This window comes from Vipera berus (genome assembly GCF_964194415.1).
Source record: "Vipera berus genome assembly, chromosome: 3".
NCBI lineage: Eukaryota > Metazoa > Chordata > Lepidosauria > Squamata > Viperidae > Vipera > Vipera berus.
This window is the reverse complement of record NC_138204.1, coordinates 53811916-53837815: the sequence shown is the minus strand read 5'-3', so window position 1 is coordinate 53837815 and position 25900 is coordinate 53811916. Positions and strand designations below refer to the sequence as shown.

The following is a 25900-nucleotide window of genomic DNA, read 5'->3' as shown; positions in this document are numbered from 1 at the left end:
TCAGAGGAATTGTGTTTCCTAAAAAATAAAAAAGCTTTTTTGTGAAGTCAAAGAGCATGATATTATTCTCCCAGTCTTCTGCTACAGAATACTATTTTGGCTTCTCTGTGGAAAAAAAGGGATATTCTATCAGTTTAGAGAACTACAATTTCTTTGTGAAGAACTACCAGGTAAAAAGGTTTTCAGATTAATGTATGATCTTCCTTGAAACAGATTTTCTTAAAGACTATAATTCTGAAAAAAATTAAAGTATTCTATTTTAAAATTGTATGCCTTAAATATATAAATAAATGTGGATTTACATGTGGTTGGTAATTATTTCTGAAAAGACATAAAATCAAGGGAGTGTTCTGGTTGTGGTTATTTTTACGTTTTTATTCTTCTATTTAAAATCTGAACATGCTTTTTGTTAGACAGGAAGGAACAGAAGCATCTCATTCCTTATGAACTTTCATTTCTCTCCAAGACCAGAAATCATTAATCTTGTAACCCAACTGATAATAAGATAAGGACCAAGAATTAAACCTTTCTTGACAGCTATGCTGTCTTATTGACAGAACAGAAAATTCTCAAATACATTTCCAGACCGCTATTGTTTATTTAGATTTTCCTACTAATGTAACCTTTTCATTTAACTGAAAAATAATCCACTAAGAAGTGCAAGATAGTAATTTTTCCACTGGTATAAAAAAGGTGAAACAACAAAACAATGTACCTGTTTAGAAGCTTCTTTTTTCTGTGAGTTGACATTTATTTCAGGTGGCAGTGCCATTCCGTGTCGTACAAAGCAAGTCCATTCTCAAACTCAATACAAGCTCTTGAGTTAAAAAGCAGGTAGCATCCCCACTGAACATACCCATTTCCATTTCTATGTAAGCAAATGTTATGTCTGGCTATAAGCCATGATTTATTACTTATTTATGCTCCATTCAATTTTCTGTATTATCCATACAATTTTATTGTAATAAAATGTCACTATTCCAAGGATGAGACATTCTTAAATTGTACAAGAGCAAGCTATCTTTATTTTTTTAAAAGACAACACTGACAGATATCTTGCCAGTAATATACCCTGCTCTTCTTGCTTTTGGAACAATGGCTCAAAAACATTTTTTAAGAGTGAGGAGAAAAGTAACTTTGGCTATAAAAGTTAGCTGGGGGAAAAACAGAGGACAAATTTGAAGCTGACTAGAAAATCAAACAGACATTTCTTTTTTTAGCTGTGTTGCAAAAAAAAAGTCAAGAAAAGCCACCATCATTAAAGTTTACTCAGAAGATTGCAATCAACTTGGAAGAAGAATCAATCCTAACAAAAATGAAACACAAAACAAGGAACTAATAACGATATTAACAACTGTCCTTTTTTGGAAGAGATGATTCTAACTCAGAAACCAACGAGGACCCCACTAGTTTTCTCAATTACATGGGGTTTTCTGCATGGAAAAGAGAAAGAAAATACATTCTGTACAAAAATGCATGGATAGTTATGGTCAACTCTAAGAGCCATGTCTTGAAGTCCCCATTCCCCCCCCCCACATACCTTCCCCAGGAGATAAATAAATTTTCCCAAACTAGGTTGGTAAATGGAACCACTTTGAATGATGAATTTGTAGAACTGCTAGCCTGGGTTCTTATTTACCAAAATCTCTCTTCCCAGTTCTTTGAAACATATTCCCCTTCTCAGGATAAACTCCAATATATCTAAATAGCAGAGACAGAACTTGCCCATTTCTCCAATAAGTATAAGGCATTTACTTCTAGCAGCAATATGATCAAATTTTTCCTTCCTATTTTGTCAAAAGCTTTTACAAGGCATCTCCACCACCACCACCCCACTGCACAGATATGGTCACTTCAATTTTACAAGATACTGACTTGTCAAGCATCTCTTAACTCAGGACCAACAAAAAGCTTCACTGGCTCAATGTCATTTAGTCTCCCTAGGAAAAAGGGGAAGGGAAAAAGAGGTTGCAAGCATTTACAGACCTGGCAATAATATCAGGACCTCACTAGACAGCTCTTTCCACCTGGAAACCAAGAAGCTGAGAAATTAATCAAGGGGCATCCATGGTCTTCTATCTAATCATGGGGCAAAGGGATCTCCAGGATATACCTGGGGCGATAGAGGAGGAAGCTACAGTCACTGCGGCCAGTATTTCATAAGAAATAGTCTCTCGGTCTGAGCTACAATCCCATAGGATTCCAGCCTCGGAGCCGGCTTGGGCTGTACCAATCACAGCTACATAGGGGGAGAGGGAGGAGACAGCCCCAAAACTGCAGCCACTGACAAGAGACAGGCAGAGCAAGAGACAACTGAAAGAAGCCACCAATGGTCAGCCTGCCAAGCTAATCTCAAAATAAGGAAGAATTAACCCTTCAAGAACCAGAGTGGGTTATGGCTCTCTTTCAGGCTGTCTCTCTCTTTCTCAACTCTACAGTGGAGTTCCAATGCATCGGGATTTCCAAAAGTAAAAGCACACAGCACCACATACTGGTCATTTGACGATAGTAAGAAAAAGGCGAGCCTCAATAATAATAATAATAATAATAATAATAATAATAATAATAATAATAATAATAATAATAATAATAATAATAATAATAATAATAATAATAATAAAAAGCTGTTCTGACTTTAAGCACATGTCCATGGGTATGTGTGCACACACATGCAATTGAAATAAGCAAACGAATCTGCTTTCTTTTCCTTGAGAAATGTTAAAAGCAGTCTAATATATTCTTTGCCATGCAGCTTTCATTTTTTTCTACTGTGTGATATTCAGTCCTACCTCCTAAGTCCATTCCAGATAGATTCCAAAGGCTTAAAGCAGACACTAAAACATTCCAACAAGCCACTTCTAAACATCGGGCATTGTTACTTCCCAAGCTATATTGCGTTATCTAACTTACAGAACTACCATACTATAATCTTTTCAAATAGGTTAAGCCAGTGCTTTTTTTGTAAAAGAAAAAGGTGCCGGAACTCACACATGTCATACAACCCACCTTGCCTACCCTACAAGGTTCCATCCAAAAAAGGTGCCGGAACTCCGTTCTGAGCGTTCTATGAGAAAAAAAGCCCTGGGTTAAGCCAATGGAGAACTGAAACTGATTAGGTTTTAAGATAGGACACAGAGAGAAAAAAGCAAAAATCTGCACAGAATAGAAGCAGATTGAGGGTGGCAGCAGGGCAAACTTTATTTCCAAGAGCTGTAGTCACCGAATATTTATCAACAATGACCTCCGAGAAGCAGCTGACTCCTCCCACTTCTCTGGTTGTCACCGAAGTCTCTCTCTCTGCTGACCCAGATATAAAAGGCCTGGAGTGTCACAGTCACAAGCCTGTCTTCTCCCTCCCTGGTCTTCAAAGGCAGCAGAGTTGAAAACCCTCACAAGCAAATTCAGCAAATGCAGTCCTACATGATGGCTAGATTCATCATGTAGGACTGCATAATACAGGTGCTGCAAAAATTCAGATGGCCATAAGAAGGCAACAAACAGATACAGAACATTCATTTGCTGCTGTTTCATAATCAACTAGATCTCATCGTTGGGTTCACACAATGCATTACCTTAGTGCAGGGGTCGGCAACCGTAAAAAGGAAAAGAGCCACTCGGAACCGGTTCCATCACACAAACAAAAAAGTGGGAGCCGCAAAAAGTGTGTGCGCGTGCGTCTACGCACGCACATGTGCAAAAAACATTTTGCGCATGCGCAAAGTGGGAGGCACCTGCACGGCGACGGGTCTCCCCTTTGGAGAGGTGCGCGCGCACCTCCACCCGAACGGGCAGTGGCGCCGTCCGTTTGGAAAGCTACCGCGGCTCGTTTGCAGGCTGCCGCCTTCCTCCGAAAGTGGTAGCTTTGCAAACGGGCCGTGGCAGCTTTCCAAACGAGCGGCGCCACGGCCCGTTTGGGCGGAGGTGCGTGCGCACCTCTCCAAAGGTTTGGAGAGGTGCGCGCGCACCTCCGCCCGTTTGGAGAGGTGCGCGCGCACCTCTCCAAACGGGCGGCACCACTCTCCATTTGGAGAGGTGCGCGCGCACCACTCCCCGTTCGGAGAGGTGCGCACGCACCGGGTGACTGGGAGCCGCAGGAGACGGCTCAAAGAGCCGCATGCGGCTCCGGAGCCGCGGGTTGCCGACCTGTGCCTTAGTGCAATATGTAAAGCTATCTTCACATAGAAGCTGTTTTCTCAGCAATCTAAACAGAAATTAAACTCCTGTTGCTGAAAAACGCAAGCCATGATTCAATTCCAAATGGATCCTTTGCAATCACCTTCACCTCCTAGTAAGGGCCAATGTTTTACATTTACTAGCTAGAAAGTTACTTGAAATATATTACAGGTAGTCCTCGATTTACAACAGTTCATTTAATGACCAAAGTTACGACACTAAAAAAGGTGACTTATGATCATTTTTAACATGATTATTGCAACCTCCCAATGGCCATGTGATCAAAATTCAGATGCTTGGCAACATATTTATGACATTTGCAGTGCCTTGGGGTCATGCTAAGCTTGTAAGCCGCCCTGAGTCTTCGGAGAAGGGCGGGATATAAATGGAATTAAAATAAAAAATAAATAAATAAAAATAAAATGTGATCAGCTTCTGCAACCTTCTGACAAGCAAAGTCAATGGAGAAGCCAGATTCACTTAACAACCGTGTTACTAATTTAGCAACTGCGGCAAGAAACGTCATAAAATGGGGCAAAATTCACTTAACAAATGTTTCACATAGCAACAGAAATTTTGGGCTCCACTGTGGTCATAAGTCAACACTTTTCACCTGTTTTTATTTTTGTTTTCAAACATGCATCAGTTCTAGGATCTGTTTACAAACAGAGCAAGGGAATGATGTAAAAAGTTACAAAGTGGTATTTATATATGGATTTTGAAGAATCCAACTTTACCCAATATGGTACCTTCCAGATATGTTATATAATAATTGCCATAATTTTCAGTTACCTACTAAGGGTACTTGCCCCAAATTGGGGAAATATCCAATCATCTGAACACTGCCAAATTGGGGAAATGGTAATATAGCTTTGGGATAATGGAATGAACAGAATATACCAAATTAGCATTCATCAAGAACTTGCCTAGTTTCTGAGCTACATATACAACAATTTTGCTTGCTTATTTTAGTCCAGATACTGTAAAAAAATGGTTTGCTTATACCATTTTTTAAAACAAATAAATGCTATATCACAATTACTGGAAAATGATCAGCATTTTAGAGTGGACGTGTTGAACACTTTTCAAACATGTAATTGTAAAAAGCACTAAGCAGCAAGTTAATTACCGTAAGATCAAAAAACAATGTTGAATAACACTTACAGTGTTTCTGAAGCAAATATACTGCTGATATTGAAGCAACAAAAGAAATTGAATGTTTCAATTTAACTTTTGTATGCCTCATACAGAACAATCTAAGAAAATGTAAATGTAAGCCTCACATATGGAAACACTCAGTGGAGTCATAATTTAAATAAGATAGGGCACCATCATAGAAATCTCAGGATTATTTTAAAAAAAATCAGGAGTAAGCTTAACCAGCTTACTGGTTAACAAAATTATATGTCAAAACCTTTCAGCTACAACATTGCTCTAAGCCAAGGGTGTCAAACTGGCAGCCCATGGGCCAATGCGTAACACGCAGGCCACGCCCACCCCAGCTCCGCAAATGCAAAAAACATTGCGATATGTCATGATACATCATGTAATGCGATCGGGTTTGACATCCGTGATCTAAGCAGTTGCCTATTCTTGACTGCTTAAAAGAGAAACACTAAAAGAATATTTTAGGGAACTTGCCTTGTAAAAATACCAGGAATAAAATCCAAACAAAACTAAAATATCCAGTTTTACAGGGCCTTTACTAAATCATTGATGAAGATGTTGATGAAGCAGAGTTATATTTCTAAGAAATATTCAGAACACTCATTTGCTAGATATAAGATATCTGAAATGCAGGAATGAATGGTCATTGACAGAAATATGACCTGATCCTACAACAGATCTGCACAGGAGATATAAGTTCTGTCTTCTATGTTGCTTGTATGTTGCAGCATGTCATAAAGGAAGGTTGTACTGCACAAAGAAAAGCACCAGAGAGAAAATGAAAGATTAACAATATGTTCACTTAGAAGACAACTGTTTCCAATGGGACTTAATTCCAAATACAAGCAGTGCTCAATATAAAACTTTCATTATAGCCCAAAATTTCCACTGCTAAGCAAGACAGTTGTTAAGTAAATTTTGCACCATTTTACCACCTTTCTTGCCACAGCTGTTAAGTGAATCACTGCAGTCATTAAGTTAGTAACATAGTAATTAAATGAATCTGCCTTTGCTTATCAGGAGGTCACAAAAGGTGATCACATGACCATGGGACGCTGCATTTATATAAATACATGCCATTTGCCAAGAGTCTAAATTTTGATCATGTGACTGCAGGGATGCTGCAACAGCCGTTAAGTATCAAAATTGATTATAAGTCACTTTGTTCAGCACCTTTGCAACTTTGAATGATCACTAAATGAATGGTTGTAAGTCAAGGACTACCTGTGATACACAGTCTGAATCAGCTTGTAGCCACAGTTAAGGAAATAACAGGCAGCTGAAAGAAACCCAGAGTTTAAATTTAATCACGTGGATTTCGCAATCTTTCTGCCCTTTTACGAGGTCATGCTCTAGAGAAATTTTTGCAAATTACAGAACTGATGAAAGTATATCCATTCTCATGTTTTGCTGGGAAATCAGTTCAGCAAATCTCTCTTAAGAGCACAACTCAAGGACATGTTAGGACTGCCTGCCCTTCACTCTCCGTAACCACAATAAGGACTATATAGCGGGCAAAGCCATAGTTGAGAACAGTTAATAAAAGTGGCCCATTTCACAGATATCCCAGTTTAGTCAAGCAAATATATTTTGTTATTCTGTCAATTCCTGACTGAGCTTCCGCACGTCACATTTTTTTCCTTCTAGGAACGGAGAAATTATGGGAAAGGCTTTCATATTTACATTTGTTTTTTTCCTGCGGGGAAACAGAAAACAGCAAAATGTAACCACACGCGATGGGTTAAGTATCACTTCTTAAGCCTTACTCTAACAGTCGAGAAAAGTCAGAAAATATTAAGCTATATATAGCAGCACCTCTTCCTGTTTTGAATCTTTGTGTTCACGGAACTACTTTAGATTTAAACCAGATATCACTGCAGTTATAATTTCCACTAATAACTGCTAATTGCTGTGGTACTTGGATTAACATGTTAACCAACTTGATGCTGTTAAAACCAGTTGTGTTCATAGAGCCCCATCAACCTGCTTTTGAAAATTCTCTGCAAATTGTCCATTTGCACTGAAGATGTTACTTAGCCGGGGAATGAAACAGCTGTATGAAAAAAACAACCAAGTGCAGAGACCACCAAGGATTCCACAATTGTCCATTTGTTCAGACATCTTACAAGAGGATCAGCCCCTTCATCTGCAGTTAGATGGAAGGTGTGAAGAAGCAAAGAAGCTATCAGAAAGAGAAGCAGCGAGCCCTCAGGATAATTTCAGTCCTAACCCCCCACCCCCACCCCAGCAATTATCCAACTTTTTTTAAAAAAAAAAAATCCCACTCACATCTTCTGCATTGCACCAGATCTCTCTGCCTTCAATTCCAACCCAATCTCAATTTCTAAGTTCCTGGGTGGCAGATGCCATCTCATTTTAGAAGGAATCATTCTTTTAAACACTGTCAGGCAGTGATGGCAAACCTTTTAGAGACCGAGTGCCCAAACTGCAACCCAAAACCCACTTATGTATCGTCAGGTGCTAGGTGGGCATGGCCCATTGGGTGGGCGTTGCCCACTGGGTGGGCGTGGCTGCGGTGGTAACAGCATACTGGGTGTGACTAAAAAGTTCAATCAATTCCAACTTTGTGAGATCTTCCCCCCCCCCCCCGCAAGAAGTTGAAATTGATTGATTGATTGAACCTTTTTTGTTTTTTGCACACGGCAGTGGAGGCCTAAAGCGAAAAGGTTTTAGAAAACCCAGCTGAAGGCCTAGGATTGGGGCGACGGAGCGCGTGCCTACAGAGAGGGCTCTGCGTGCCACCTGTGGCACATATGCCATAGGTTTGCCACCACAGCTATCAGGCATCAGAAGGAATTGTAACTGAATTCAGAAGTACAAAGTAAGCTGCTCAGCCACACTGCTGGAAACCAATGGCAAATGAAATATACTGCTCAAAAAAATAAAGGGAACACTTAAACAACACAATGTACTGTATTTAATAGTAGGATGTCTTATCTCATGTTCACTTTATTTTTTTGAGCAATATATATATATATATATATATATATATATATATATGTATGTATGTATGTATGTATGTATGTATGTATGTATGTATGTATATGTATATGTATATGTATATGTATATGTATATGTATATGTATATGTATATGTATATGTATATCTTCCTACAACTTGAAATAAATCATGCAGAGGCCTTCTTTGCAAGATGAACATCAATGGCAAAGTTTGCTTCATTGAACAGGTTCTCGTATTTCTACTGTTAGCTGAAAAATGTTGAGGTCTGTCCCATTTTTTAATAGATGTTTGCTTACATATAGAAACAATATCAAAGAGCCTTGGTGGAGCAGTGGGCTAATGCCTCCTTAAGTAACACCAGCTGCCTGCAATTAGTGCAGGTTCGCATCCCACCAGGCTCAAGGTTGACTCAGCCTTCCATCCTTCCGAGGTAGGTAAAATGAGGACCCAGATTGTTGGGGGCAATTAAGCTGACTTTGTAATAATGCCGCTTGGGGTGTGTGTGAAAGCCCTAATAAGGAGGCATATACATAGAATGAAGGCTACTGCTAAGCTTGTAAGCTGCCCTGAGTCTTCGGAGAAGGGCAGGATATAAATGGAATTAAAAAAAATATTTACATGTAAAAACGTTTTTAAAAAAAGCCCGAACAGAACTAGGAAATACTGGCTCAACAATCACAGGAGAAATGTCAGACACCTATTAGTTCACATATCTAACAGGACTGCTATAGAGGAAATAACGGGAGTGGTGGGTGGGAGATACAGTACTGCGTGGACCACCTTGAATTTTTTGGAAGACAGAACATAAAAAACCTACAACAAAGCATTTGATCCTCCCATTAGGTCCACTTTTGTGTGTGTGTGTGTCACAGGAAACAATAATTGCTACATTTAAACCAGGACTTTTGAATCAATTGCTGTAGGGCAGTGAAAGAATACCTCACCAGAGGTATGTCCTAGTCTTACTTCTGTTTATAAATGAAGGTTTGTAAAACAATACATTTTTGGACTTGCTTTACATTGGGCAATCAGAATTTGTTTTTGTTTTTTTCAGGTGGCCTGCTGTTCTGCATTTCCTCATGTTTTTCCAATATGTTTTTGTTTACTATAAACTACCTGGAGCCCTAATGGTGACTAAGCAAAATGAAAACAATGTTGTATGCAAATTAAAAGAGGGTGGGAAAGGAAATATTAGAAGATTCACTTTATTTCTGTCTTGTACACGCATACACAAATCAGAAAAGGAATTAGAATTGCTAACAAGACAGAGATTCTTCCATTAAACTGGGAAAGGAGAATGGTTGCCTAGATGTTGCTCAAGCAGAATCCCCAACAGCCTCAACAAGTATAACCAGTTGTGAGGTATCCTATTCAAAGCAGAATTGGGCTTAATATTTTAAAGTCAACAACAATAGTCTGGCTAGTCATTCTTTTACAGCTCTGCAAATATCTGAAATAGTAGCTTTAAAAGAATCCCATTTTGATTACAACTGTGGTAAACTGACAACATAGTTGAGAAATAGATGAAAATTGCAGTATAAGTCCTAAACAGGTCTACTGCATTAAGAAAAACACCCTGGCAAAATGAATACATGCTTCTCCCTCTTGTGGGAATCATGTGATGTGATCCCAGACACTGCCAACCACTGTCCTAATCCTAAATAGCACCCACTAATTTGAGGGCTCAAGTTATCTTTCTCAACTGGCACTTCTACCATTCATAGCCTATAGATGTAACTCTAGCCTCCATATTTCATGTCCACTATCTGTCATTGGTCCAACCCAGTGTTTCTTAAACTTTTTGCTCTTGGCCACATTTTAAGAAGCAATTTCCTAACCTGTGATGGTTGTGCAGATCCATCTGGGACTGAAGAAACACCCTAAAATTGTTCTGTTGCTATAGAACTCCCAGATGCGAAACACTTTTTAGGTCACACTGTATGATCATTCTGAGCCTTGGGATTTTCTCTCCTGCGTTTAAAACCAGTAAATGTGCTTGTGTTCCAGAAATGTTCTGAGAAAATTAGTCAGTATTATTTTTAAGTTTTAAAAATAGAGAAGTTCTCAGCAAAAATATTCTGGCTGCCAGAGAAAGTTAACTCAAAGGATATGGCTGGAGACTACTGTTCGAACATTTGCTGTATTTTTCCGTAGTTTATATTATCAAACTAAATTCACAAATTACCATTTATGTAAATATTTTCATGTATTTCACTTGTTATTCATGTTCCTCACTTGGAGGAAAAAGATTCTGTTTGCAACTTTTTTATCATTTCCCAAATTTCTCAAACATCTCCCATTTATGTATTACAAAAACTCTGTGTGGGACTTCCGGTGGCTACGCGGCGACGGAGACAGCTTTCCCGGGCTGCCCGCGGCTCAGCTGTTGTTTTTTCGCCCGAAACAGCGCCGATCAGCTGTTCGGGCGAATTTGAAGCCCCCTCCTCGGGAGAAGAGGAGGGGGTGAGGCCCCAGGTAGGGGTAGAGTTCTCCGGGGCCGCCTGAGCTTGGAGCTTGGGCGGCTGAAGGATTGAACTCCCCCGAAGCCTGGGTTGCTCCCAGCTGGCTGGCGTCTCTGCTCCGGACTTCTTGGAGCAGAGCCAGGCGTCTGTGACCACCCCTGCCTGAAGAAAGGACTATGGATTAAAGGAGCAGGCAGAGCGGTACAAGAGGAAAAGGTGAAGAGGATTATTTTATTATACTCTCGAGCTTGATGGACTTTTTAAACTTTAAGTGAAAGTGCGTCACAATTGAAAAGTAAAAGATGGCGGCTAAACCTCCCCCTAAAACTCTTCGGAGTGGTGGATCTTCTCCGGTGCAACAATCATCATTACAGGCGTTGCACCCTCCTGAAGTACTGACACCGAAGGATTTACGAGATGCTTTGGATAAACATGCCCTGGTACTTTTGGAGTCAATTAATCAATCAATGGCTGATAAATTTGCACAGATGGAGGAGAAATTGGAGAAACTGGAGGAGAGAATGGAAGAGAGGATGGAACAGAAGCTCAGCGTGATGAAGGTAGACATTTTGTCCTCAGTGCATAAAGTGGCGGAATGTGTGGAAAATTTAGATGAAAAATTGGATGATTTGACTCAAAAGAATGAAATATTAGAAGTTAAAGTACGGGAGAATGAAAATTTAAGAGACAAAATGGAAAGGGAGTTAAGCCTTGCTCAATATTATCAGATGCAGTTTGCTGTTAGAATCAGAGGTTTAAAAGAGAACATTAAGGAAGATTTAAAGCAGCTGGTTTCTGAGGCTTTTGAAGTGGTATTGAATCAGCCAGCATCTGAAATAAGAGCAGCTATGGATAAAGTGTTCCGTGTAAATTCATGGATTGCCAGACAGAGAAAGTTGCCTAGAGATGTGGTGGTTTACTTCACAAAAAGAGAAATCAGAGATGAAGTTATACAAGCTGCTTATGATGCTAAAGTTGTGATTGCTGATCAAGAAATCTTGGTTTTAAAAGAGATCCCTCCAAAGATTTTGAGGAGAAGGAAGGATTTTACATTTCTTGTGCAAGAGCTCAAGCAACGAGATATAAGGTTCAGATGGGAGATTCCAGACGGGCTGATGGTGATGTATGAAGGCAAGAGGTACCGGTTGATTACTGTGAAGCAAGCGCGTGATTTTTACAATACTGTTTTAAAAGCAACCCCATTAACACTTCTGGAAGCTGCAAAGGGATCTGGTGAAGGAGAAGGAGAACATCAAGAGGATGAGACAGAGGAAAATGGTGCTGGAGGAGATCAAGCTACAACCTCTTTGGATGATCCTAGAGAGCAAAGGGTAACGCGTGCTGCTTTAAAAAGAGCAAAGAAAATAAAAGAACAAGACCAGCAAAAGTTTTCAGAATCTTCACAACGTACTCATAGCCAAGCAGTGGGAGGAGCACGGCCTAAAGAAGATAGTCCTATCAAGGCAGTGCTTCGAGAGCTTTGGGAGGATATGCATGGCAACTAAATTTTTGACCTGGAACGTTAATGGACTAAATTCACCACAGAAGAGAAAGAAGGTTTTTCAATATTTAAAACAATTTAAGATAGATGTCATATGTTTGCAAGAAACGCATATTAGGGCTATGGACCAAAAGTTTTTATTGAACTCAAGACTGGGTACGCACTTTGTTGCCTCTGCAATGAATAAGAAAAATGGAGTGGTTGTTTATATTAAAAGTGCCATAACAGCGGATTTAATTGAAGCAGATAAGCATGGAAGATACGTACTGATAGACTTGTTGCTAGAGGGCAAAAAGACGCTTCTAGTTGGACTGTATGCCCCCAATCAACAACAACAACAGGCTGACTTTTTTAGTTTACTTCATACAAAGCTTACCCAGTTGGATTATAAATCTTTTATTTTTATGGGGGACTGGAATGGTGTTATGGATGTACAGATGGATAAGGCTGGAGCTTTTAAGCGCATTCCAAGTCATGCTAGACTGCCTAAATCCTTTTTTGAAATGAAGGATGACTTGGAACTGCGAGATATCTGGCGCGAGAGATACTTGCAGGAAAAGGATTATACTTTTTACTCTGATAGACATCAATCTTTTTCGAGGATTGATTTTATCTTGGTGACTAATGACTTTTTTTTGAGGACTAAAAAGGTGAAGATTTGTGCAAGAACTATCTCTGACCATAGTCCAGTGTGGTTAGAGATTGATAAGGAGAAAAGAGACAGGCGCTCGTGGCGCGTAAATGAGAATTTGTTTAGAAATCAGAGAAATGTGGAAGAATGCAAACAGCGGATGAAGGATTTTTTTGAAACTAATATGAACAAAGGTACTTCTATGGATATGGTCTGGGATGCTAGCAAGGCATACATGAGAGGGGTGTTGATATATATGAACAATAAACATAGACGTGCTGTGGAAGCTAGGAGGAAAGAACTGGAGAATGAAATAAAGGAAAAAGAAAAGGCTTTGATTTTGAACTCAGAGGATGTGAAGACTAAGGAGGCTATTAAATTGTTAAGAGGACAATTTGATAAATTAATGGCTGACCAAGTGGCAACCAATCTGCGGTTTGCCAGGCATAATACTTTTTGTAACGCTAACAAACCAGGTAGATGGTTAGCTTATAGATTGAGGAAAAAACAAAGGGCTTCTAATATAGACAAGATTGAGCATAAAGGAAGGGTTGTGTTTCAACAGGACCTTATCAAGGACGCTTTTGTGGATTTTTATTCTAAATTATATGCTAAGGAGAAAATTAATGAAAAAGACGTTGATGTATATTTGGAAAATGCTAGCATCCCGGTTCTTACGCAAGTACAAAAAGAAGGGATTAATCAATTGATCACAGAAGAAGAAATTTTTACAGCAATTAAGGAACTGAAGGTGGATAAAGCACCAGGTACGGATGGCTTGACTGCGGCCTATTATAAAAATTTGCAATTAGAAATGATAAAACCGTTAAAGGAACTGTTCCAGACAATCCAGAGGGGGGGAAAGGTGCCACCGTCTTGGAGAACAGCTTTTATCTCTTTGATTCCGAAGGAAGACCAAGATGCTACTCAAGTTAAAAATTATAGACCGATTTCGCTTTTAAACACAGATTACAAGATATTTGCTAAGGTTTTGGCTAATAGACTGATGAGGGTTCTGCAACAGGTGATTCATGGGGATCAAACAGGGTTTATTAGTGGTAGGCAAATGAAAAATAATGTGAGGCATATAGTTGATGTGTTAGAGTTTTTGGAAAGGAACAACCAGATTGCTGCGGTGCTAATTTTTTTAGATGCTGAAAAAGCTTTTGATCAATTGAATTGGAAATTTTTGTTGAAAGTTTTAGATAAAATGGATTTTGGGGAAAATTTTTTACAACCGATTAGGGCATTATATCAAAAACAAACTGCCCGAATTATAGTTAATAATAGCTTGACAGAAGTATGTAATATTGAGAAGGGCACAAGGCAAGGGTGTCCGTTATCGCCCTTGTTATTTGTGTTAACATTAGAGATATTATTGGTTAAAATTCGGAATTCGGAAAAAATTAAGGGGATTCAAATTGGAGATCAGGACTACAGATTGAGAGCATTCGCAGACGATCTGGTTGTTACAGTGACCCAGCCAGAGAACTCTGTTGTGGACCTGATGGAGATAATAACACAATATGGGAAGGTTTCTGGATTTAAGGTTAATGTACAAAAAACAAAAATTTTGGCCAAAAATATGACAACACCGCAAAAGGCCCTTTTAGAAGGATTAACTGGATTTGAGATTGTTAAAAGGGTTAAATATTTGGGGGTGATTTTGTCGCCTTCCAATACAAAGCTATATAAAAATAATTATGAAAAATTATGGGGGAAAATTCAAAAAGAATTGGAGAGTTGGAAAAAATTGCAATTGTCTTTGTTGGGACGGATTGCAGCAGTAAAAATGAATGTCCTGCCTAAATTTTTATTTTTATTTCAAATGATACCGATTCTTAAGAAAGATTCTAATCTGGAGGAATGGCAGCGTGGTATCAATAAATTTGTCTGGGCAGGGAAAAAACCACGAGTTAAACTTAAGATTATACAGGATACTCGTGAGAGAGGTGGCCTTAAATTGCCTAATTTTAAATTATATTATGAAGCTGCTGCATTAGTAGGAATAAGTGATTGGATTAATTTGACGCAAGGGAGGTTATTAAATCTTGAGGGCCACGATTTGTTGTTTGGCTGGCATGCATATTTGTTGTATGATAAGAAGGTAGACAACGTGTTTAGGGTGCATATTCTAAGACAGGCATTGCTGAGAGTTTGGAAGAAGTATAGACATAAGTTAAGCTGCAAGATACCATTGTGGGCAATTCCAAAACACGCAATAGAAAATATACATGCTGGCTTCAAACATGATCTGACTACGTACAAGGAGATTCTTAGTTTGGAAAGAAACGTTTGGTGTTTGAAATCATATAGCCACTTGCGAGAAGAGAAGGTTGTTCAAAATTGGTTTCAATATACTCAGTTACGGGCCAGGTGGAAAGAAGACCAGAAAAATGGATTTATAATGACTGATGAAAATTTGATAAAGCAAATCAGGAATCAGGGACCAGCACATATTAAACGGATATATCTTGCATTGATAGAGATTGACTCAGAAACAGAGCTTGTTAAGGATTGTATGATAAAATGGGCCCAAAATATCCAGGAAGTCATCACAATGGACACGTGGGAAAAGATATGGGTGAGGAACGTAAAATTTACACAAGCTCAAAATTTAAGAGAGAATTTTTACAAAATGTTTTACAGATGGCATTTAGATCTTAAAAAGCTAGCAAGTATGTATCCGAATTATCAGCCTAAATGTTGGAGGTGTGGTGATGAAGATGCAACATATTTTCACATATGGTGGACTTGTAAAAAGGTTAAGGCTTTTTGGATAAAAGTCTGGTGGAACATGCAGAAGATTTTTAAACAGAGGTTAAAGTTTTGTCCGCAATTTTTTTTGTTGGGAATAATTACAGATGCCACAGTTGTGGACACTAAGTTGATGTTGAATTTAATTACGGCGGCAAGACTTTTGATAGGCCAATACTGGAAGAAAGAGGAATTGCCGACCATAGAGGAGTGGACTTTAAAGGTTTCCGACCTGGCAGAGATGGCGAAGATTTCGGCCTATTTGAAAGATCATTCGCAAGAACGCTATATTATGGAATGGAGAAAATGGATTGATTTTATCCAGAATAAGTATAGGGTCAAGAAGTTTTATGTAGCATTTGAATAAGTCTTCTTTCGTTTTTTGTTTTCTTTTCTTATCTTAGTTTCTTTTTATACATATTTAATATTATTATTATTTGTTTTATCCTATATAAGCTAGAGAGTGATGGATTTTAGAGCTTATAATTTTTAGTATATGATTGTTTATGATTGCTTTTTATATATATACCTTGTATTTAGCTCTGGGAAGTCGGGGGGGGGGAGGGGGGAGGTAGGGAGGGGGGAGGAGGGAGGGGGAAGGGGGGATTCTTAAAGGAAAACTGTATTTTAAAACTTTTCAATAAAAAAAAAAACTCTGTGTGTAACCTTCAGTTAGGTGAAACAGTATAACATCAGTCAATTTTTTTTGAATCAGCTACCTCAAATGGTCTAACTCTAACTTAAAGAATGCATCCAAAGTTTGGGTCTTATTACTCCCATAGGATTGAAATTTGGCAAACCTGCAGCCACTATGCTGCCCCCCCTGCCATGGTCAGCAGCAGTCACATGACTATCTTTTTCAACACTTTCTGCCAGCTTCCCACAAGAAAAATCAATGGGAAAGCCAGCAGGAAATCAGAAGTCACTCCCATTTCCACTGCTTTTTTTGTCTACCTATGGACATTCTGTTTCCCTATTTAGGTAAGGAAATATCTCTGAAATGATGGGCCAAAGGCTGTCTTGTGCTTTTTAAAGACTTACTGTTGCTTTTGAAGTCCCTTTTTATTGTTTTTTTTTAAATACCAGGTTGCAATGGAACCCCTCCACCTTTGGATTGCAATAATGTATCTTTCTGGTAGAAAATTTCATTATATAATGAGGACTTTGGTGTAAACATGAAGAGTACGGCTTTTCCATAGACTTAAAAATAAACCCATCCGATTCCACATAGAAAAGGGATAATGGTGGGATACTTAACCAAGAGAAAAAAGCTGAATTAATTATTCACATGAAAATTCAGTGGAACTGAACACAGAATTCTTGGTCTTGCTCAATTCCCAAACCAATTAGGACCAGGACAATTATCAAAGGGTAATTTAGTTATACTAGAACTGTGAATTACTTGATTAATGGATTTTATATGTGGGGTAGCAAAAAACAGATGAACTCTGAGAATTACAAATGAAAGAGGATGGTCTCCGATTCCCTGATCAGTTCTGTGTTTGAGGCAGACCAGCATGGTACTAGGAATCACTGGGAGCAGCATTCCCCAACTACATGATTTCTAGATATTTTTGGCTCAATCTTTCATCACACGAAGCTCCTTCTTTGGATATGTTTACAGTGAAGACAGTGGCAATAGTAGTGCAATACATGCTGAAGACTTGGCTAAGTAGAGCTGTCTCAGAGTTTTTCTTCACAATCTACAACAGCTTTTTCAATGAGTTTTGTTTAACCTCTTGTGATTTTGCATGGATCTTTTTTTTTGTACCTTCATAAAATTTCTTGTTTCAAAAATATTTTTTAATATTATATACAGAATATTCTTTCAAATACAGTGGTACTTTGATACTCAACTGCTTTGAAACTCATCAAATTTGATACTCAACGCATTTTGACATGAAAATTTTGTCTTGGTACTCGTTTGTTTGGCATGCAACGTGCACGCTAGAACTAGTTGGTGTCAGTTGCCTTATGGGGAAAAACTGTTTGGTACTCATCATTATTGGTACTCATCGTACCTCCCAGAACCAATTAATGATGAGTACTGAGATACTACTGTACTGAAAAGATACACAATTTGTTGGCGCAGTGGTTAGAATGCAATATTGCAGGCTGATTCTGCCCACAGTCTAGAGTTCAATCCTGACTGGCTCACGGTTGACTCAGCCTTCCATCCTTCCAGGATCAGTAAAATGAGGACCCAGATTGTTGGGGCTAACATGCTGACTCTCTTAGCTGCTTACAGATGACTGTAAAGCTACTATGGAACAATATATAAGTCTAACAACTGTTGCTATTTTGTTTGACTCCCAAGATATTGTAATGAGCTCAGTAATAAAAAGAGCACACTGAACTCTCTGTTTAGTGTTGCTCTTTTTATTACTGAGCTCATTACAATATCCTGGAAGTGAAACAAAATAGTGTTACTGTTTAGTGTTGTTTATGACTTACAAAAGTTTTTGAAGTCTTGACATTCTGTAATACTAGAAGGGACTGCTGCCTGTTTATCACAGAAATGACCATTCCTTTGAGCCCTGTCGATCCCTATGTATATACCTCATGGCTTTCAACTCTACATAGGCCACCTGAACCCCACAGTGAGAGCCAGGCAGAGAAGTAGTCTCCCCAAATTAGACTGTAAGTAGAATCTTCAAATGCTGGCTGATGAAAAATTGAGTGTCACACTGCTGGAGCAAACAGGATTTCAGGAACACTGTGGATTAATTTCAGTATACAGCATTGAGACTGAAACCCCATTCAGGGCAAGTTTCTCCAGCCAGGATGAAGCCACAAGAAGTTACAATAAACCCACTGTCTGGTTTTTATTTATTTATGACAACTACACATTTAGCTCAAACCTGAAAGTAAACATTTTAGAATGATGAAATATTGAGAAAATAGAAAAAAGGAACAGATTAAAAAAAAGAGTCTCATATTCATCAGCACGCTGTACATGCTTTCTGACATCTCTTACATTGAATTGATCATTGCTACCTGATTCTTTTCGGAATAGACACATCTCCAAATATCTAAGCCATCCAAAATATTGGAGAGCTCTTTAGATGAACTTTAATCATCAATTGTATGGTGGAGACTTATTACTCCAAGGGAAGAGAAAGTGGATCTTGTTAAGGCAACATAAAAAGAAGCCAGATGGAGCAGCAGTTAGTAGGAGCAAATACAACATCTTGTGTTAACTAGCGACCCCCACACGGCAGAAGAGTTTGCACATGAAGATTGTGTATGTCATACTCATGATAGAGGTTTTTTTAATGCCTGTATTTGCTTTTCTTTTTTAAAGAAAAGACAAAATATTCCAACTTTCAAGACTTGCATATTCTATTCCTCTTGTCCAAAGGACTGCAGGTAATGGTTCTCTTACCTTGAGTTAAGCCACAATGCAAAAACTCAATATAGAAAAAAGAGTTTGATTTTTCAGTGAGGGTATTATTTATTCACCTACTCAAGCAACTTAGGTGACATACCCAGGTGTATCTTTTGCCACAACCATATTGGGGAATGTGCCTACGTACACCCTGCTAAATTCTCTTTCCAAATGCTAAAGTGTAAGCCCTTTAAGATAGAACAGGTCAAGAAATAAATGCAAGAATTACTAGAATTTTATTTTGTTAAAAGATATAACAGAATCTTGAAAGCCTAATGATATTGTCCCTCTCTGCCCTCCCTCCCATCCATATAGCAAAAAGAATCAAGGCAGGGCAGTTTTGAGTTTCTTTCTCACTCACTCCCCCTTTACTGGCTAAACCAGTGTTTACTTACTTGTTGTGGAATACTTTCTTCTTCTCCTAGCTAGGAAATGGCTATTCATTTGGCTATGTTGCCTCTACTCAGTGGTATTTCCAGGCAATTTCCTTATGGAACTGCTTTATTGTTAGTACTATTAGAATAGCAATTCTGAAACAGTGAATTGTGGATTATCAATGGCCCATGAAGGCCTACCACATAGTCTACCAAAGTCTTCCCTCATTGATTAATCAACCAGTCACACAAGAAGCACACTTACTCCTTCCCATCTTTTGCATTCAGTGGCAGTCAACTGCTTCATGAAAGCAGCTCAATAGCCAAAACCTGTTTCATTGAAGCAATAATGCTAGCAGCAAAGTGAGTAATAAAATTCAGAACACTGGCAAAAGTAAACAAGTCTCAAGTATTGTTATTGACGTTATGAATCTATACATAACGTGATAAGTGGAATTATATTCTCACACAAAGAAGAAAAAGAAGAGAAAATACAATATAGTAATAGTATCTCGATACTCCCATGTTACACCACTCCTGCGTGAGCTGCATTGGCTTCCGGTTGCCCTCCGGGTGCGATTCAAGGTGCTGGTAATTACCTTTAAAGCCCTACATGGCTTAGGCCGGGGTACTTGCGAGACCACCTGCTGCCAATGTCAACCTCCCATCGCCCAGTTCGCTCCCACAGAGTCGGCCTCCTCAGGGTTCCATCGGCCAGGCAATGCCGGCCGGTGACCCCCAGGGGAGAGCCTTCTCTGTGGGCGTGCCAACCCTCTGGAATGAACTGCCTCCGGAGCTGCGGACAGCCCCTGACCTTCAATCTTTCCACCGTGACCTAAAGACATGGTTGTTCCAACAAGCGGGCCTGGACTGATCATGGTTTTTAAATTTGGTTTTTATCGGCTTAAATTGTCCTTTATTTCTTTATTTATTGTTTAATTCTTTTTTAATCTTTGTATTCTATGTTTTTTAATTTTTTATTGTTGTGAGCCACCCTGAGTCCTTAGGAAGAAGGGCGGCATATAAATTTAATTAATAATAATAATAATAATAATAATAATAATAATAATAATAATAATAATAATAATAAAAAACCATTTTCATTGAGTGAAGACCCTAGCTGTTTAGGTTTAATATAAGACAAAAATATAAGATTTTTTAAAGTCTAATTTGTTGTTTCCTGCATTTTCTAAACAGTTATTTAGTGATCCATGATTGCCTAGAAATTAAGAAACACTGCAGTAAGCAGCAGTACTGTAGATCCTCCAGTAAGTTTAAAACAAATTGTGAACAGTGCCTTCTTAACTACACAACCTGGGAAGAAGAAAACATGATCACCTTGCAGTCACAGTCCTTGCAGTCACAGTCTTGGTAGAGCCAGTCTTATAGATCAGGGGTGTCAAACTGCCAGCCTGTGGGGCGGATGTATCATAGCGAAACCGTGCCCACCCCATTGCCAGTAATGGCAAAAAAGTCGCAATATGTCGTGACACATCACATGATGTTACAAGTTTGACACCCCTGTTAAAGATCATTATGGCATTAGAATTCAGTTAAATTTATACAAATTGGCTATGACTGCTTATTACCAAAAAAAATGACAGCACCTGCAATTTCATATTATCTCACTGAGCTTAACCTTCAATGTAAAACATGCTCTCACCATTTACTTTGGGCGGGACTAGCTTAACTGAAGCGCTGCATCTTAAAAACAAATTTTAAAAAAGGGATTGAAAAAATTTCTGCTCATGTTATTAAATTTAAATAATTGGGAGCATCCTTCCTTCTGCCAGCACATCTAATGCTTTTTGACACATCTTACAATTTTTGTGCAGTTGGCCCAAGCAAGCATAAAAGTAACTACAACACAAATGCTTTATCCTAATGTGTTTGCTGAAGGTTCACAGTAATGGTGTCTAGTCTGTATTACACAAACAGTTGTGCGAAATTGTCAGCTCTCTCTCCCAAATTGAATGTCCCTTTTTGCATCTCTCCACTGTATCCATTACAGCAAATTCCCAGAAATTCCAGCTAGCTTAAGGATACGTAGGAAATCCCAGCAGATCTGGGGCACTCCAGGTTCCTCAAAGCTGCCGCTATGCACAAAGAGAATGGCGCATGTGTGTTAAAGGGAGGACAGAACACACCACATTAGATCCATACCTCCAGCTGCAAATAAGCAATCCCTTCCTTTTTGCTCTTCCCAGGGTGCCACCCCACACAAAGTTGCCAGGGATACCAGAATGAACCCAGGAAAACTTATTCCTGAATTTTAAAAATTGAGAAGTGCTGTTAAAACACCCAACAAGGAAGCAACCATCTTTCCTGTTTGAATAAGCACACCATTAAAAGAGCCGCAGGGATATGAATAAAAAAGGAATCCTGATTGCCAATTTCTCTATTTCCCCCCCCCACACACACACCACCACCACCACCACCACCTAAAGAGGACACGAATACAGGAGAGAAGCGATGACAATTAATTTCTGTGACGAATGAGTTCTCCTCACTTTCTCCCGCACGTAAGAGAAGCCAGCGTGAAGCTGGAAAAGCAATCCACAGATGCTCACCTCCTGCGCTGGGAGCCTGAAGGCTGGCCCGCTTCCTCAGCGGGGAGCCGCTTTTGGGGGGACCGATACCAGAGGACATTTTGCTTGCTCCCGATGCTCCGCAGAAGTCTTGCAACCGGTGTGGCTGCAGCCACCGTGCTCCAAAAGAAGGCGGAGACAGTGTCGGGTTGGCCCCCTATTATTGATTGATGGAGGCGCGTGGGAAAGACATTAGGAACCTACGCAGAACCGCGATGGATTGAGGGCTCTTTTCTGACGATCGACTCTCTCTCTCTCTCTCTCTCTCCCCCCACCCCCGCCGGTCCCAATTTGCCGATTGACGTTCCTCATACACTTAGCAGAGCAATAGAGCTTTCCAATGCATTGATGACGTGGCTCGGCGGAGCTTTCAGCGGTAGGCTTTATAAGACCCTCCCCACCTTCCACTGCTCCCCGAGGCCGAACAAGAGCCTGATACCGCATTCTCCTTAAGCGGAGCCACAAATGCTTGTTAAGATCATCACAGCCAGTCCTAGTCCCCTAATTGCTTTCGCTAATATTCTACCTCCCACTTTTGCTTAGGCACCGCACCCAAGATGCTGTAAATTTGCCGGCTGAGAGGGCGCCGAAGGAGCCTCTCCCGAATGAAGGAACACCCTGGATGTCATTAATCCAGCGCTAAAAGGCGGCGGGGGGGCGGGAATGTCTCGCCCCCTTTCGCGCAACAGAGTGGCAGCCTTTATCCTCCCCGGTCAATGGCATGGTGGCTCAACATGCTGGAAGAAGCCAGCTTTACACGCTGGTAGGACTCTTGGCTTGTTCAACTTCATCCACATTGCAGACAGGAATCATTAACCAAGTGGCTGGGTTTCCACAACTCGAGTTCGCTAGTGGCCTAGTTTAGTTGCCCTGTTTAGGTGAACCCAACCAATTCGGAGCAATTTCTGGCTCATCAATCGCGCTAAAACATTCAAGCCACGAATCGACCCTAATTCGACAAGTGTTAGGGCTAAAGCAAACCAGCTTAAAGGAAGGCGTCTCCCGATTTCAACAAAGGGAGAAACGGTTCAAATTAAGACTTCGGCCGCCTCCCTGACGTTACAAAGGCGTGCATGGATTACACGGGGGCCCCCCTCCCCACTCCCCGAAGTAGCCGATGCTGCGATAATTTAAAGCTGTAAAAGGCAACGGCTTTTCAATGCAAAAGTTGCGCTTTGCCCCCAAGTCAGCTTTTTCAAGCCTTCCTTTCAACCGGAAGCGGCCTACTTGGTGACGCGCTAGCAGCCTGGGAGTCAGAGCCACCGCTTGGGGGCGGGGAACAAGCCAGAAAGGGCTTCTCTGGCGGGGGTCCCGTTTCCCTGCCGGGAAAGCGACTGCCGGGACGCCAGGCCAGCTTCGGACATTGGGGCGGAATTCGAAAAGGCCGGCTCTTCCCGCTCGGCCCCGGTTTCCCGGCGCCTTAGCTGGAGATGCCCGGCGCGCAACCGCACCGCCTGCGGCAAGGGAGGCGGAGCTTGCAAGCGGGGTGCGAATCCAAGCTGAACTCCTCTGGGGAACTCTCGTTGCCAGAGCTGGCGGCGGCGCCAGCGGTGCGTGGCTGGTGAACCCCGGGGGAACAACGTGCCTTCTTACGGAAGAAAGTCGTCTCCCGGCGGGAGCGAAAGGCCGGGGGAAAGAAGGGAAGCCAGCTAGTATCTGGGAAATGGCGCCCGGAGAGGCTGCTGTTACCGCTCGCGTGGACTTCCAAGTCTTTTTATGTTTTATTTTTCCCCGCAAAGCGGGATCGCGAGCGACGTTTCAAATACTGGCCGTCGCCTGCTCGCGGACTCTTTAAAATGGTTTGACGCGGTCCCTTCCCGGCTTTAAATTTGAAAGAAACTTGAGCTACCAATAAAAGAGAATATTTGTAGCTCGGGGTCGAAATGAGGCGTCTTTGAAACTCTGGAGCTTTGTTTTCTTGCAGACGTTCTATTACCCAAACTAGGTAACATCATCAGCGTTAGCTCAAACTTGAGCTACGCTAACGAGGATGGGTGGGGGGGAATGACCCCAAAAGAAACACTCTTGCCCGCTGCGTCCAATTTCCACACTCGGCCGCTTTCCGTCTTGCCGAACGACTCCCTAACTTTCGCCGGCTCAAAGCGGCCTCCGGGTTGCTTCTTAAGGAACACCTAGCCCAGGGGTAGGCAACCTCGGCTCTTTTATGACTCATGGACTTCAACTCCCAGAATTCCTGAGTCAGCATAGCTGACTCAGGAATTCTGGGAGTTGAAGTCCATGAGTCATAAAAGAGCCGAGGTTGCCTACCCCTGACCTAGCCAGCGGTTGGGGGTTTTTTTGCGCTTCGGAAACTCCGAGCACGGCGAACTCCTCCCACCGTGATGGGATGGATGATGAGCTGAGAACTTTCTAGCCGGGGATGCGCGCAGCGTGGCTTTAGAGAGCAGACTCGTGTCTCCCGGAGGGCTTAGTCGTCGGCGCCTGTAATACCCCGAGCAGCGATTAGGAGAGAGAGAGAACGGTGAAGAAACCAGATCGGGAAAGTAGCTGGATGGAGGAAGGCGAACTGGGCGAAGGGAAAAGAAGTGACGGGGAGAGGAAGAGAGAAAGGAGCTTAGTCCGGAACTTACTTTGTTTCAAAACAGCCAAGGCTCTTCCCTACCTGAAGCCATCCTACTGCTGGCTGAATGCTCCAGTAAGCTGAAGGCCCAAGCTTAGCAAAGAAATCGGGGCAGAGGGCAGCCCCTCCGGCGCCAAGGGTCAGGCGAGGCTGAGCGGGTGGGTTTGCACAAGCACTTCCTGGTCCAAGGTTCCAGCTCGGCTCAGCGCAGCTGGCTGCTTTTGGCTGGAAGATGTGACCCAGCCTGGCTGCTGTGTTGCCAGCCTTGATGGGCCCTCCTCTCTCCTCCCGGGGCCTCTAAGCCGAAAAAAACGGCTGTTCCTGGAGCGAAGAGGAAGCCGTCTTCGGCGTGGGCAGCCAGCCGGGCTGCCTTGCAAAATTAAATCGCGGTTGGCAGTTCAGGAGCCTCCGCGCAGCGGTGGAAGCGAACCGGGTCAGTCGTTAAGGTTGTCGGAACGTAGCACCATCTTGCGGCAGAAATGGAAAACTTAGCAACTATGAAGGGAAAAACGTCTGGACAAGTCTCAGCAAATTCTTGAGAAATTATTTGGTGTTCTCTAATGACCTACCTGATGACAGATGTTTGTAATATTTAAGATGTGGGAAAAGGAAACGCAGGGGGGGTGGGGTGTGTGTGTGTTGTCGTCTTACAATCAGTCCTTTCTTTTCAATGCTAAATATAAATCAATGGGATAGGAATGAGAACAAGTTTACTGCAATGTCTTTGAAGGCCCAATACCTTTATGAGACATTATACGGTAGGACAGGGGTGTCAAACTCAATTTCATTGAGGGCCGCATCAGCATTGCAGTTGCCCTCAGGGGGCCAGGTGGGTATGGCCTGGGTGGGCGTGGCCTACTGGGTGGGCGTGGCTAAAGTGCGTATGGCCTACTGGGTGGGTGTGGCCAGCTCTACATCATTTGCATCAAGGGTGCCTATGGGGGCCTGGGCAGGAGTGGGACAGATCTGAGGGTCTCTGGCAGAAGGAGTGTCTCTGGGCCAGGGCCAAGGCAGTGGGGGCCGTTCCCTCACTGTTTCCAGGATGGCTTCGCGGGCTGCATGAAACCACTTCGCGGGCCGGATCTGCCCCCCCTCCCCCGGGCCTTGTGTTTGACATGTCTGCGGTAGGGGAATGATCTTTGAATCTAATTAGTATATTACACCAGAATAATGACAAAAGTGGTCACACTTCCTCAAGATAATGAGCTGCAATGAAATGGCACTGTAAATAAATTATTAATGGTTTTAAATGTAAATTAATGTTAAGATATTACAAAGCAAGTGAGAAAGAATAGT

At 41.2% G+C, this 25900-nt stretch overlaps 1 protein-coding gene across 2 annotated transcripts in view; it reads right to left on the bottom strand.

Moving 5' to 3' along the window:
- Positions 1–24974, bottom strand: part of AMPD2 (adenosine monophosphate deaminase 2) — a 66521-nt gene extending 41547 nt beyond the window's left edge. The window contains exon 1 of one of the 2 annotated variants that reach the window (XM_081323178.1): positions 24615–24974. Coding sequence is in view for 1 of the 2 variants with exons in the window: in XM_081323177.1 (XP_081179303.1) it covers positions 24647–24656 (10 nt within the window). In the remaining variant the exon portion in view is untranslated. The remainder of the gene's footprint in view (positions 1–24614) is intronic. The other variant, XM_081323177.1, reaches the window with a different exon arrangement.
- Positions 24975–25900: the final 926 nt, after the last annotated feature.